The sequence below is a fragment of the Hippichthys cyanospilos genome, chromosome 20, assembly GCF_059441005.1.
Source record: "Hippichthys cyanospilos isolate Australia breed blue-spotted pipefish chromosome 20, RoL_Hcya_1.0, whole genome shotgun sequence".
NCBI lineage: Eukaryota > Metazoa > Chordata > Actinopteri > Syngnathiformes > Syngnathidae > Hippichthys > Hippichthys cyanospilos.
This window is the reverse complement of record NC_142388.1, coordinates 11324910-11339159: the sequence shown is the minus strand read 5'-3', so window position 1 is coordinate 11339159 and position 14250 is coordinate 11324910. Positions and strand designations below refer to the sequence as shown.

General features: G+C 40.7%; 1 protein-coding gene across 1 annotated transcript; it reads right to left on the bottom strand.

The window, feature by feature from the left end:
• Positions 1-2966: 2966 nt before the first annotated feature.
• Positions 2967-13850, bottom strand: LOC148407393 (hormonally up-regulated neu tumor-associated kinase). Its single transcript, XM_088403706.1, has 11 exons — positions 13830-13850; positions 13035-13271; positions 11942-12064; positions 11680-11849; positions 8744-8799; positions 8499-8637; positions 7284-7411; positions 7056-7191; positions 5113-5281; positions 4734-4959; positions 2967-3535 (listed from the first exon to the last, which is right to left on the bottom strand). Exons 2-11 carry the CDS (start codon positions 13230-13232, stop codon positions 2967-2969), a joined length of 1914 nt encoding a protein of 637 aa, XP_088259832.1. The 5' UTR covers positions 13233-13271; positions 13830-13850.
• Positions 13851-14250: the final 400 nt, after the last annotated feature.

Here is a 14250-nt window from a genome sequence, read left to right as displayed (position 1 = left end):
TATGATCGCAGAGCAGAACACTTAAAGTTGAATATTTTTCAGTGGAAAAATATTTATTTAGACTTATTTCTTTTTGAGAACAGGTCTGACATTTTATGTTGATTATATTTTTGGGGACACATATTTATTAATAATGAAGTTAATGATAATAATGTCATTGCTATGGATGTTAATGATATCACGTGATACTTTTAATAAGATTTAATAATACGATTTAGTTTTCGTAATATGATTCTCACAAGAACATTTCCTTCACCTTAATGTGAGCCTTCCACTTATCTCCTTTGTACTTGCCCCCCCATCCCAATGACCTCTTGTTGCGTGACCATGTCATGCATGTCTCCTCTGTTACTATGGACACGTGAACATTACGTACTACAGTCAGTGCATTATTCATGCATTTTCCATAAGCATGTGCAATTTGCATCTTATTGAGCCTCTTTGCTCACTCAAAGACCACTTCATAAGAGACACCTAAACCAAAACAAAAACTGACACTTGTTATTGTTTTATATGTTATTCTGAGCGAGTTAGAAGGTGATCTGCAAGAGTACATTCCATTGTTTAGTGTTCAGCCCTGTTGAGTGTGTGTCTGTGTGTGTAGTACTGTAACTGGAGTGTGGACTTATGATCCACTTGAGTGCCTTCAATCTGTCCTTACAGAGCACATACCGACACACATGCATGGGAGTACACGCAGTATCTCGTAGCACAATGAATTATTGAACGTGTGCTAGGATGGCAAATGAACAACAGTCATGTTATTGCCAAAAAACACCCAAAAACAATTTTCCTTTTAAAGTAATTCTATCAATAAAGTTTTAGTTTTTTGGAAAAAAACAAAACAAAACAAACAAAACTATTTGCATGAGGTGGCTCGGTGGAGCAGCAATTAGCACGTCTGCCTCAAAGTTCAGGGACCCGAGTTCAAATCCGGTCTTCCAGTGTGGAGTTTGCATGTTCTCCCCGAGCCTGCATGGGTATTCGACTTCCTCCCACACTCCAAAATAACATGCATGGAAGATGTATCGGACGTACTGTACTAAGTTGTCCTTAAGTGTGATTGGGTGCGTGAATGGTTGTTTGTCTCTGCGATTGGCTGGCAACCAGTTCAGGGTTCTTCCCTAGCTGTGTTGAGACTAATGAGGGCATGTAGAACATATTATTGTAAAGAAAACCCTTCAGTTGACTTCCTAAAAAATGTTATAAGGACACTTCAAACCAAGTTTGGCAATACATTTATCTCTCACACTTTTATTTGTCATGGTTCTGTATAAACAGCATCAACACAAAATGTTGGGTGAAGTTCAATTGGCAATTTTTCCACTCTGAGGTATCGTATCAAAACCATAAAAGAGGCAGTATTCATGTAGAGCAGTGATCACCAACGTTTTTCTAACCACGGACTGGTCAACGCTTGAGATTTTTAATGTGGATGGGGGCGCAAATGGTGAATATAAAGTGCACATAAAATATGAGCTCACCATTAACAACAAACTAATGGGAGCCCTCAGCTAGCTTTCCGTCTCAAAATACAAAAATGTACACAAATTACATTCATGAAATCAATGTCAAAAATACAAAATGTTAATTAGATGCTAATGAGTACTTTTCAATACAAAACCTTTGCATATGCTAACATATAGCGAAGGGAAATACCTAGCACAAACGAAAATGCTAACAAGCTAAACGCATGCAAGGCAGCACTATATAAAATGCTGAAGATAAGAACTAACATTAGCTAGCATGTTGTCAACACTCACAAGTAGTTGGATCAACGACAGAACAGTGTGTGCGTCTGTCAGAGTTATTGTTGACAGTGAAAGGTCAACGAACTACTGCAGTATCCATATGTACTTAAATATTAAATTATATAGTAACTGTACTGTTATCCCTTCCCATTCATTAGTAGTCTCACGGAGAGCTGTGTTTATATTAGCGTCGCCCGAAAATCTAATTGAAGTGAAGTCTGTAGCTGAGCAAAGATGATAACAATTAGAGCTTAAACTTGAAAGTACAATTTATTACAAAAGAAATCTTGGTAAATTTGACAACACGCTGCAAGTTGCTCCATCCGCATCTCCATCACAGCGTGTGTGACTTTGAGGAAGCACAGCTCTTGGGCACCTATACAAGACGTGGTTGACTTCTGGTGCGACCATGGGAGTTGGGATGGGAGTAGAGTACAACTGCCCTCATTGGTCGATGGCAGGAGGGCAGGACATGAGTTGGAAGAGGGAGACACGAAATGGAGCAAGTGCAGAGGTTGTAAGTCTTTCACCAAGATTTCTTTTGTAACAAATTGTAACAAATGTTGTAACAAAGTGGAAGTTCAAGTGTAACCTCTAATTGTTATCATGTTTGGTCAGCTACAGGCTTCACTTTAATTAGACTTCCGTGCACCGCTAATAACCTTGGCTCTCGGTTAGACTACAGCCAAAGGAAATGGGAACCGGAAGGGACAACAGTACAGTTACTGTGCAATATTTTTTCCAATCTTTTGATCTTGACATCAAAGGGATTTCACATCATAGTGAAAGCATTGAAAGGTAGGAAGCTGAAATTCCATCCAGATGGTGACAGCATGTCAAAGTTCAACATGGTACCACCACTTAATTATCACATGACGGCGAGTATACCGCAAGAATGATATGACCTAAAAAAGGTCAAAATATTGGACAAGGGTCGGATAAATAAATGTATTTTACTAAGACTGTACTAAGACAAAGTCATGCTGCATTTTTTAAAGATTTTTTTCCCCCCAAATTCCAATAGTTTTTTTTTCAGAATAGTAAAAATTTTAATGAATAATATGATATAGAAAAATCCTTGTTTTCTATTGAAACTTTCAGAAGTTAAAAAAAAAAATGGGGGTGGGGTTCTGAGGATTCTATATTTTATAAAGTACTTTTTTAAAAAATTTTCCTGTTTTGTAATGGCTCTGTGGCAAGTTTCTCTTCAACATGTCAACAGTCCATGCTGCGCAGCTTCCTGTCCGTCTTTCGTTGCAGCGCGGAAGGAAGCAGAGGCAAATTGAGGTCCGCAATGCGTCGACGCGGAGTCGAGCAAAACTTTGGCCCGGAGTTCCTTTTGGTTCCCGTCATCTTCCTGCCCTTTACGGTCAAAAAGTGTCTCTGCGAGGGAAAGGCGGGAGTCTTGGACCCACTCACTTGCAGTCCATAATGCTCGGGCAAGATCTGCGGGACGCACGAAACCTTCCCGCCGAGTCCGTCTTTCCGTCCCTGGTTGCGTAGGCGTGGCAGTGTGGTAGGCGGAGCTCTATGCATGGATTGCAGGGGCACTTTAGGAGAAGTGATGCTCTTCTGTGGAGCGACCAACCTCAGGATGGCCTGCAACTGACCCCCGCCGCCATCTGACCGCGTGGTACCAATGAGGTCTTGCGCCGGCCGGACTGCACCGCAGTTTTCCACTGGATCAGCGAGTGAGTGGGCGTGACAAGGGGCGGAGTCACATAAGTGCGAGGCGGCGGTTTTGGGAGGTAAAAGATGCACCACTTGGTCTTTTGATCCAAACACTAAAATGATTATCATTAATAATAATATTAGCAAAAGTTGTCCTTTTTAGGGAAGAAAATGTTTTAAAACATGTTTTATGAAGAAAATTAACTTTTGAAAAAAGTTTTTAATGTAACGGTTATATTGTTACTCTTTCAGTGCCAAGCGTTATCGGAAAAGGCAACCTCTGGAGTGCCAGTATATTTAGCATTTTCACTCATATTTCAAGGCCGACAGAATATAGTGTGTTATGTCTATGTAAACATGGGTGGTATCCTATGAAAGTTTGATTTCCATTCCTTAGAATTGCAAATATGTAATATCTGTGTTGTATGTACGGCAACGCTGCCATCCGTTATCACTACAGGGCTCAATTGGCTTAATATTAATGAAACTACCCTTCATAAAAAATGTATACAACAAGAATTTTATTATTTATTATTTTTATTAATATTTTAAAAGACAAGAGTTCTCGTCCATGGCACTGAAATAAAAAAAATGAAAGAAATAGTTTCAAAAGTTTATTTTTCAAAAACCTAATCTAATTACTAAAAGTAACTTTTAAAATAAAGCAAGGTATTTTTTAGCAATGTGTTTATTCCATTGTCATTTTTTATTTATTTTTTGTTTAGAAATTTTTTACAATTTTAAAAAAAAGATCTTGCATTCAGAATGCCTGTTCTATTCATTTAAAAATGGGAAGAGCATTTTCTAAGATTAAAAAAATATTTTATTGTAAAAAAAAAAAAAAAAAACAACAATAAATAAAAGGATTTTTTTCCCCAAAAATGTTACAGTCGTACAACTGTAAACATTTTCTAGATTTTTACTTAATAAAATCTACACTTTGGAATAAATTCTGTTTGGGTGAATCGTCTTAAATTATATTAAGTCATTCAATGCCAGGGACGTATTTTCATGTTTTTTAAGGGACCGTACATTCAATCCCAGATACTTATGTGTTGCTTTAATACTTAAATATCTGGAAATTAATATCCTTAATGTACTTAAGTATCAATTTAATACTTAAGTATATGAGATTTAATGTCCAGACTCGTAAAATATCGTGAAAATACGTCTTTGGCATTGAATGAGTTAAAGGGAAAAGGCATATATATATATATATATATATATATATATATATATATATATATATATATATATATATATATATATATATTTTGTTTTTCATAGAAATTTGTCGTCTGGATGCCGTACCGTCAGGAAGAAGCAGAGTCTCTCTGTCATTCAAGACGGCATCCTCATAAGTTGCCTCCAGTGACGGCGAGGGCCTGACAGGGGGGAGGGAGGATGATCTTGCGCCGTCGTCATCATCATCATCTTCATCTTGTCCTTGTAGTGGTTGCTGTGGTCTTGTCCCTCCACACTGCCGCTCTACTGTTTGTCTCTTTGCCATGGGACGTCTGCTTGTCGTCTTTTTCTCCTTGATGATGTTTCTCTAACATAGAAGTTACAAATTTACAAACTAATCCACTGATACTGTAACAAAGTAATTGAATAACAAAGCTAACTAACAAATTGACTTCGCTAGTTAGCTAACTGCGCACCCAACATTGACAGAGAGAGAGAATCTGACCTTGCCACACGGGCGACTCCTTTTGACCTTGGCCAGCAGCAAATGGTAGGCGGCCATGACAGCGGAGGGCCGGTTGTCTGCAAGCGTGTGCATGACCTCCGAGGTTGAGTAGCCTAGCGTTTCCGTCATGTATGCAAGTACCGTTGTTTCCATGTCCTCTGTGCGCAGCCTGCGAGCAAGGTAAAAGAGACAACTAGCTGGGTGTTACATGGCTTTGCTCATTTGTTTAGCTGGGCCTTCAGCTAATCATTCCACCTTATTACTAACACCACCATGTCAGTCACTGTTAGAATTATTGTATATAGGTAATTCCATAAATGTTTTTTGCAATAAGTATATTGCTAGATCAATATGGATGGCGCTACGAGCCAACCCAAGGACGAAACAGCATGCGGTCAGTCTTTGTCTTCTTGAGAAAGAAGATCATAGCATAGAAGTGCACGTACACGCCCCTCGATCACAAACTGATTGTTTGCATTGTTCTCATATGTCTCACCCAACCCTTAAGTGCAACAATTGCTTTGTAATTAGGGCCAACCCAAATGAATGAATGAGGAGTGGAGGAGATGTGAAGGTAGACTGTAAGGACATCTGAGAAGGTGCAGGTTCCTGTTTGCTCTCCTCGCGAGAAAAAAAGCTTGTTGTCTTCCTTCCTTTTTGTTGTGTATTAAATGCCTGAACCTAACAGTCACAATTCTCATATATGCAAAAATGCATTATAAGACCATGTAACTGTGCCATGTTTGTCATCTGGAGCTGTTCACAAATAACATCCAACAAATAACGTGACAAAAAATGGAGAAAAATGCTTCTAAATACAACTTCAATCAGCCTACCACCACGGACTATATTGACTAATATTTTTCCAACTCCCTGCAAAAACGAGCTAGCAAGCATTTGAATGTTTCCCCACTGGAATATCAATGTAATGTAGTCAGCCGATGTTTCCTCGCAGCCACGAGATGGGGTATTTGCATCGCGGCTCGGCTAGCCCGCCGACTTAGTCTTGATGACATTTCCACACGGCCCCATAAAAGATTTCAAGTTACACTTTAATATACAAAAGCTGTGGTGCTGACGACCACAACAATTTTCATTTGCCTTCATTTCCTTCGGCTCAATGATCTCGGATTACAAAACTCACAGCAACAATGCAGTATGCGGGGGACTTTTCTCCAGAGGACCCCAGAGCAAAAATACTGATGTTAGTGTGAGGATGTCCCTGACCATACGCCACAGCATGGGCACAATTTAGTGGTAAAGCTAAGGCTACGTTTACACAGCTGAAGTGACCCAATTATGTGTTTTTTGCCCATATGCGAGCTGTATTTGTAACACTTTTTAATGGCAGCGTGAACGACACAGAGTCGATTTTTATCAAAGAATGGTCTTAAAACCAATCCATAGCCAATATTTTATTACGCGCCTTGAGTGTAAATGGTCAGGTTCCATTCATTGTATTGCTATGTGTTTAAGAAAATGACGTGAATATGCTTGTGCTACTTAATGAAAAAAAGACAACAGGTGCTATATGGATAATTCATTATTTATTTGTATTTAGAAATAAACATCTTTTCTACATTTTTTTTTACTTTACTTTAAAAAAAGAAATAAAATCCAAATGTTTCCAAATGAAAAATCTCTTTTTTTTCGCGCAGGTTCCATTACAATGACGGCCAATGCTCAAAAAACAATTGCAGGTGTAACAGCAGCCCAAATTTCACAAAGTGTGATCTCCATTGAGTTTTGCGGTCATTTTGTACTTCCGATACCTGCAAAAGCATTCAACCACTTCCTGAAGCAGTCATGTGGTACAGCAAGGCTTCTCGTGTCATAAATTCCCGATCTTGCTTGGATGACGCGCACCTCGATACACACTTCGTGGACACTCCCCCCCATTACTCAAAACAAGCCTCATTTCGTCCCATCACTAGCACCTGTACCTGTTATTGTGCGAGAGCTTGAGCAGCGGCCTCTTGGCGTAGCCTTCATTGATCCAGGCGCCCTCCATGGCAACTCGAATGCTGGGTCTTTTGTCAGGGTCGGCTTCCAGAAGAGACAGCACGAATGCCACCGCACCTGAGAGCAGACCGTTCGTAAATTAAGAACGTTTTAGGTTGATCTGAAAGTTGCACACATTTTTGGGAGAAGTTTATGTTGTTGTTTGGGACCTTTGCTGATGTCACTAGGTATGTGGGCGATGTCACCGTCCACCATTTTATGGTGCAGATTTTTGATGTTGAAGGGCTCCACGGTAAAGGGCAACGTGCCGGTCAGCATGGCGAACACGCTCACACCTCTGACAACACACGTGACTAATTAGGCAATGCACGCATTCGACACACAAACGCTACAGTAAGTACAATAAATACATGGGGGTAGTGTTTTATTTGCTCGCTGATACTTGCTGGCTAGAGAGCATACACGAGTGAGCCACTATGGAAAGGCGTTCAGGACCAGTGAAGCCAGAGCGTGGCAGGCAGTCAGGTGAGGGAAGGGGGCAGGTGGGACGCGGAATCGGACAGGCTGATGGGGTCGGCAGGCTAGCGGATAGTCAAGGGCAAGCAAGATCGAGGCACGTGTGAAAAGACAGAGTGGATGTCGGCGGGCTATCGGGTAGTCGGGGGCAAACAGGATCGAGACATGGACTGTCAGACAGCGTGGACTGCTGGAAAGCTTGACATAGAGACACTCAGGCGAGTTGTGGAGGGAAGACACTGGGTTTTATGCTGAGCAGGTGATTGGTAGCAACCGTTGGTGTTTAGTGCTGATTGGCAGGGGAGTAGCGCAGGTGTGGTAAGGCTGGAAATGAGGTGGCTGGACTGAAGAACTGAGACAATAATCATCAGGGCAGTCACTAAGGATTATTTCAATAGTCGATTGATCAGTGATTATTTCTCCGTTTAGTCGAGGGATCACGATAAATTTTTGGGCGGCTTGAAATTATTACACAATCATAAACTCATAAACTTGGTGAAACTGGAATGCTGCTCAACTTTGGATATTTATGGTAAAATGAACTCAAACCGCGTCACCAGGAAATAAAAAAACGACAGGTTCAAGCGCATTCACTGACCACTGACAATGTGGAAAATCTTAAACGCGCTTAACTTAATGTGCAACAAATATATAACTTACAGAAGGAACACATGAAAATATGAAGAGTTTACAAAACATGAGATTTATTCTCTTTTGCTAAAGATTTTCCATTGTTGCTAAAATGTTGGTGCATCTTATATGTGGTAATATATAAAAATACCAGAATTTTACCCAAAAATTAAAGGCACGTCTTGTACACAGGTGCGTCTTATATTTGGGGAAATACAGTAGTCGGCCATGGGAAAAGGGCATCAAATAAATGGATATAATCAACGCTGTTGACTTACATGGACCACACGTCCACTTTGGGCCCGTATTTTTGGTGGGCGAGGAGCTCAGGAGCGGCGTAGGCGGGGCTTCCGCACTGGGTGCTGAGCAGCTCCGGAGGCAGCGACTCCGACTTCAGCGTGTTGCTCAGGCCAAAGTCTGAAAGTAAAAAAAAAACAAAAAAAAACCAACAAAAAACCTGTGTCAAAAGTGATGCATTTTGTCCAATCACTTTCACAGCCATTGTAGCGCTTTGAGGACGTACCCACAATCTTGATGTTGTTGTGCTCGTCCAGCAGGAAGTTCTCAATCTTCAAATCCCTGACACACGAGACAACAACATAAGAATCAAAGTTCCTTCTTTTGATGATGTCTAAATGAAATGAATCAAACCAGAGAGGGTCATTATATATTAACTGTTTCAGTGCCATGGACGAGAATTTAATACTTAGGTTGTATGCCAGAGACAAATATTCTTATCAATGTAATTATTAATATTTTTTTAATGAATGGATAGATGAAACTCTTGGTCAGTGCTCCTCTTAATTATATGCCAATCGAGCACTTTTGTAATGTAGTTATATACAAACGCAAACTGTTATTTTGCCATCAAAAACGCATTTTCACCGTTTTTGTTCATTTTTTTTATTGAAGGGAACGTCTGCTTAAATGTTTAAGATGCTACTTTCAGATGCTATTTTTATTTTATTAAAGTATTTTCTTAATGGGTTTATATGTTGAATTCAAAAAATAAAAAGAAAACACCATGTGTGCGCTCATAGCAGAGGCACTCTAAAGCGGGCACCAAGATGCATTCTACGGTTGGAGGTGAGGCCAGAGGGCACAGCGCACTCCTAATGTCAACGAAGATGCACACATAGGGGCGGGATGTCAATTTAGCTCGGCCCCACTTCACCCCCCCAAAAAAGTCAATTCAATATTAAAATATAAATATGATTAATATAAAAAGTATATTTCAAATATATAATTTAAATATAATGACTATATAATCTAAAATACTAAATAATATACTATACCACCTCAATTGAGTACTGTACAAAACTACAAAATTCTCAACCTTTGCACATTTCCAGGAGTTACCTTTAAACACGTTTACTATGTTTTTCTGAATTCACTTCACAAGGTTTGTCAGGGGCCGACTTAAATTTGGACGTCCTGAGACGCGCCCAACGAGGCCCCGAAGCCACCAAGCTAAATGAACATCTGCGCTCACCATCCGGCCTGGGAATCATGCACGTTCCTTTCAAGTTCATTCATCTCAACAGCAGATGCTGAGAAACGGGACAAAAGGAGACAAATCCAGAAGGGTGACAAAGAACTGAGGAAAAGGGGAAAAAAACATTTGCGGTGACCCTCCAGAACGTGGGGGACCAGGAAGTACGTCGAAGTGCAAATTTTCCATTTATTTCCATTTCATTCATGTCTCAATGTGTGTGCGCATGTGTGTGTGTGTGTTTGGCAGTCGTTGAGGGACTTCATTAGAGAGGAAGTCGGTGATGTCGTGATGATGTGTGAATCATGGCGCCGGCGCAGTGTGATGAGGTCATTGCCTGGTAATCACATTCCCACTTTTGGAGGAGCCAAACCTTTTTTAAACCGTACCCTGGTGCACACTGTGTGTGTGTGTGTATGTATGTGTGCGCGTGTTTGTGAGAGTGCGCACAAAAAGTCACACCTTCCAGTCCCAGGGCTGTTGCTGCCTTTTTCATGTGCACACACTCATCAGTGGTAGGAGGTATCACAGTACTAGTACTTTGTTACCATACTCAATTATTTTACTGACGAATTTTATTACCTGCATTTGTGAAAATGTTTTTCAAACTCAACAAAATTCGAAAGACTGTCAAATAAGTTGAAAATCAATAAAACAAATTCAAAATGTAGCTAAATGTTTTTATCTGGGAAGTTTAAAAAAATACCCTCAGACCAATATCAGCACAAGTATTCACTGTGAGGATACTACAGGATGTTTTTAACTCATTCAATGCCCATTTTTTTAAGACTCCAGATATTCAATCCCAGATACTTAACTATTAATTTAGTACTTAGCCCTGGGTTACGGCGTCCCTGGCTTATGTTTTAAGTGGAATACCAAGTTTTTTTTCCTCCTCTCTTTACAGCATATTTCTCGCTTTACGACATCATCAACTGCCATGACCTGTGGGGTTGGCTGTGTTTATGTTATTTTGCCTCCCTCTTCAGGCGTTTTTAGGTAATTGCTCTTATTTTTTGTTTCCATCAACCCGCCTGCGACTGCATGCAGGGCTTATTTCATGGCGTCATCAATCTGTGCATTCTGGGTTTCTCCGCGATTGCAGCCGCTTGACAACAACAACGTTGTCGAGGTTTCCAGCCGCTCTTTGTGTTTAAAAGGCATCGCTCGTGACGTTTTGCTTGCTTTGTGTGACATGCAGATTGGAGGGAGGCCTGAGAAGGTGCAAGTTCCTGTCCTCTCTCCTCGTGAGTAAAAGGCCCTTGTCTTCCTTCCTGTTTGTTGTTTATTAAATGTTTTAGGTTGCCTGAACCTGACAATAAAAAATGTGAACAATTTTTCTGACTCAGATGAGTTGTTGATGTGCCTAACTGCCCCGTAGAACCATGGAGCACTCATGTCAGATTACGGTTGCCTTAAATGGACACTAAAAATTTTTAGGCATTTACAACAATAAAAATCTGGCATTTTGTCTATAATTGATCTTATAAAGGAATACATTTGCACATACAATACCTTTAAAACACATTTTTCACTTGCTGTCTTGCTGGAAATGACTTCACATGCGCTCAAGGCTCATATCACAGCCAATCACAGTTCAACTTGTGAGCATCACACTTGATGTGAGGTTACTTGAGCCTTGAGCACATGTGATGTCATTTTCAGATGACAGCAAGAGGAAAAATAAGGCTTCATAAGCCTTAACTCTTTCAGTGCCACGGAAGAGAATGCTAAATTTTTAATACAGTGATAAAGATAATAAATGATAAAATTCTCATCAAATATGTTTTTTTATGGAGGGTAGCTGACACACTTGACTGGTGATTATGTAATATTAATGCAATTGAGCACTGTAGTGATACCTGTGACTATTGGATGTCACTGTTGCCATACATTCATTACATAATTTTAATTCTTGCCCATCTCACATTTTTTTTCTTTTCAACGTGCACGTGTGTGCATGTTACCTGTGCACAACTCCATGCTGGTGGAGGTGCCCAACCGCCGACAAGATCTGCCGTGTGTACCGCCGCACCTCTTTCTCCGGAAGACACTTCCTGTCGCAGATGCGCTCCATCAGGTCCCCGCCGCTGCACAACTCCAGTACCATGTAGTAGCTGTTCTCCGTCTCTAGGGTCTACAAACGCACACACATGCACACAAATGCACACACTCGCACACATGCTGTAAAAATACTACAATTTGAAATACTGAATATGATTAGGTTACCTCCAGCAGGACAACGATGTTTGGGTGTCGAATCATTTGGTGGATCTGAGGCTCTCGCTTCATGTTCTTCTGCACGTAAGAGTCCTGACGGGCTTTCTTCTTGTTGATGACCTTAATGGCAACCTCATCACACAAACATGTTACTCAAAGGCAGCCACTGAGTCCGTGTGGAAGTAGTAAGCTAGCAAATTAAGTAAATAAATGCAGGTTAAAAGAAAGTGATTTTTTTTTTTTAACTGTTACCAGAGTTACAATTCTAAAACATTTTACTTCAAACACTTTGCTCTAATAACACCTTACTCAAATAAGGTGAAAGGTCACTAAATATGTGCAGGGTTAGTTTGGTGGCATGGCAACAGGCACATGCACTCGTTTGCGCTTTACGGGTGAACGCAACGAGCTATCTAACTGGAGACTCAATGTAGTTTTACTAGCTCTGATTGGCTAGATTTGTTGCACATTCGTAATGTGTGTGACACACTCAGCGCGAGGAATGAGAGATTTAGAGTGCGCAAAAAGTTTTTCTGTGCTCAAAATCCATTGTTGCTTGCTCTTATCATTGCTCACTCAATATATTTTTTGTGCTCAAAATCTATTCTTGCTCTCTCAAAATCTTTTATTGCTCACTTGCGATGGTGTTACAAATATAATTCCATAAGGTCGGACATCACTGAAGGCCTATGTGAAATGCACGAACCACTACTGATAAATTCACATATATATTTATGTACATATAATATATATAAATATACTTTCCAGCAGTAATAGTAAAATAGTGAGGGTCATGTTTTTCTTATATTCTAATTTGAATAAATATCCACTTGTGTGAAAAGAACAGATGCTTTATGATCACCTTGTGGCTCTAAGTCTGTATAACAATAATAGAACCTAATAAGAAGCTTTTAATGTAGTATTCTGAATAAAGTGGTCACTGGGGTATTTATTCCATGGTTGATTTAGAAGAACTTAATTGTTTCATTACGCTGTTATTTTTCAACTGTTTTTAATTTAAAGAAAAAAAAAACAGTGCACAAATATCCTTTGGCATACATGTGTGTGTGTGTGTGTGCGAGTGCGTGTGTTCATATCGGACCTTCTCTCCAGTGGTGACGTGGAGGCCTTCCATCACCTTGGCAAAGGAGCCCTTGTTGATCATCTTGCCCACCAGGTAGGAGCCCACTCGCTTGGTGTGGGGGAAGCTCCTCAGCAGCTCCTTGCAGGGGGCCGCCAACAAGGCCGGGCCCGCGCCCTCTCCGCTTCCCCCTTTCTCCTTCAGTGCGCCTCCCGGCATCAGCAAACGTAGCCCATGGTGCGACACAGCGCTTGGTCGCTGAGGAGAGAAGTGAGAAAGCGTTGGAGCTGCTTCCCGCTGAGCCACTGGTGCATCATTAACTTTTTCTTTTTCTGCTGGTGACATGTGACACTCTAATTACGCCCCCCCACACACACCTATACACACATCCTCACACACTCCCTTCTGCACCGCTACCCCAAAGTTACACAGTAACCACTCGGATGCTCTTGTTTTTTTTACCCGTGGTGAGCAATCAGCGCCAGCAAAAGCATTGACCTACATTTCCAATAAAATTTGTTTTTAAAGAAAAAAAGCTGGTGCTTAGTTGGCTTTTACGATCGGGTCAACTCCGGTTCCAATTTTTATGCTCAATTCATGCACAAGTTCACATAATTTTAACTGCTGATGTAAGGAATGTTTAACTTCTATGTCAATATCCCGCGCAAAGCTGCCATTTAAAGAACTCGAGGGTGCAATAAGGGCTCAGTGGACAACAGAGGTGAGGTTTCACGGCGGGGGCCTGCCATTGAACTCCATTACCACGTGTGTGTGTGTGTGTGTGTGTGGGCTCAGATTGCAGTGTGTTGTACTCACTCACTAGATGCTCCAAAATGCACTGTAACATGACTCACACAAACACACAGTCTGCTCTGATTGGTTGCACAAACACATAATACATAATCACGCACACCAATAAATATGTTATGCATGTTTAGTACACAGTATATCCACTTTATATTGACGGCTGATCCAATGATTGTTTATATTTAACACAAGGCAGGGATTCACTTATTCATCCATCCATTTTCATCCATCCAAGGCACACAGAGACGAAGAGTCATTCACGCACCGTATCACACCTAGGGACAATTTAGTATGTCCAAGTCACCTGTCACTCAGGGAGAACATGCAAAATCCACACAGGAAGGCCGGAGCCAGGTGGATTTGAACCCAAGTCCCATGAAGTGGGAGGCGGACATGCTATTCACTGCGCCACTGAGTCACCTTGACTTAA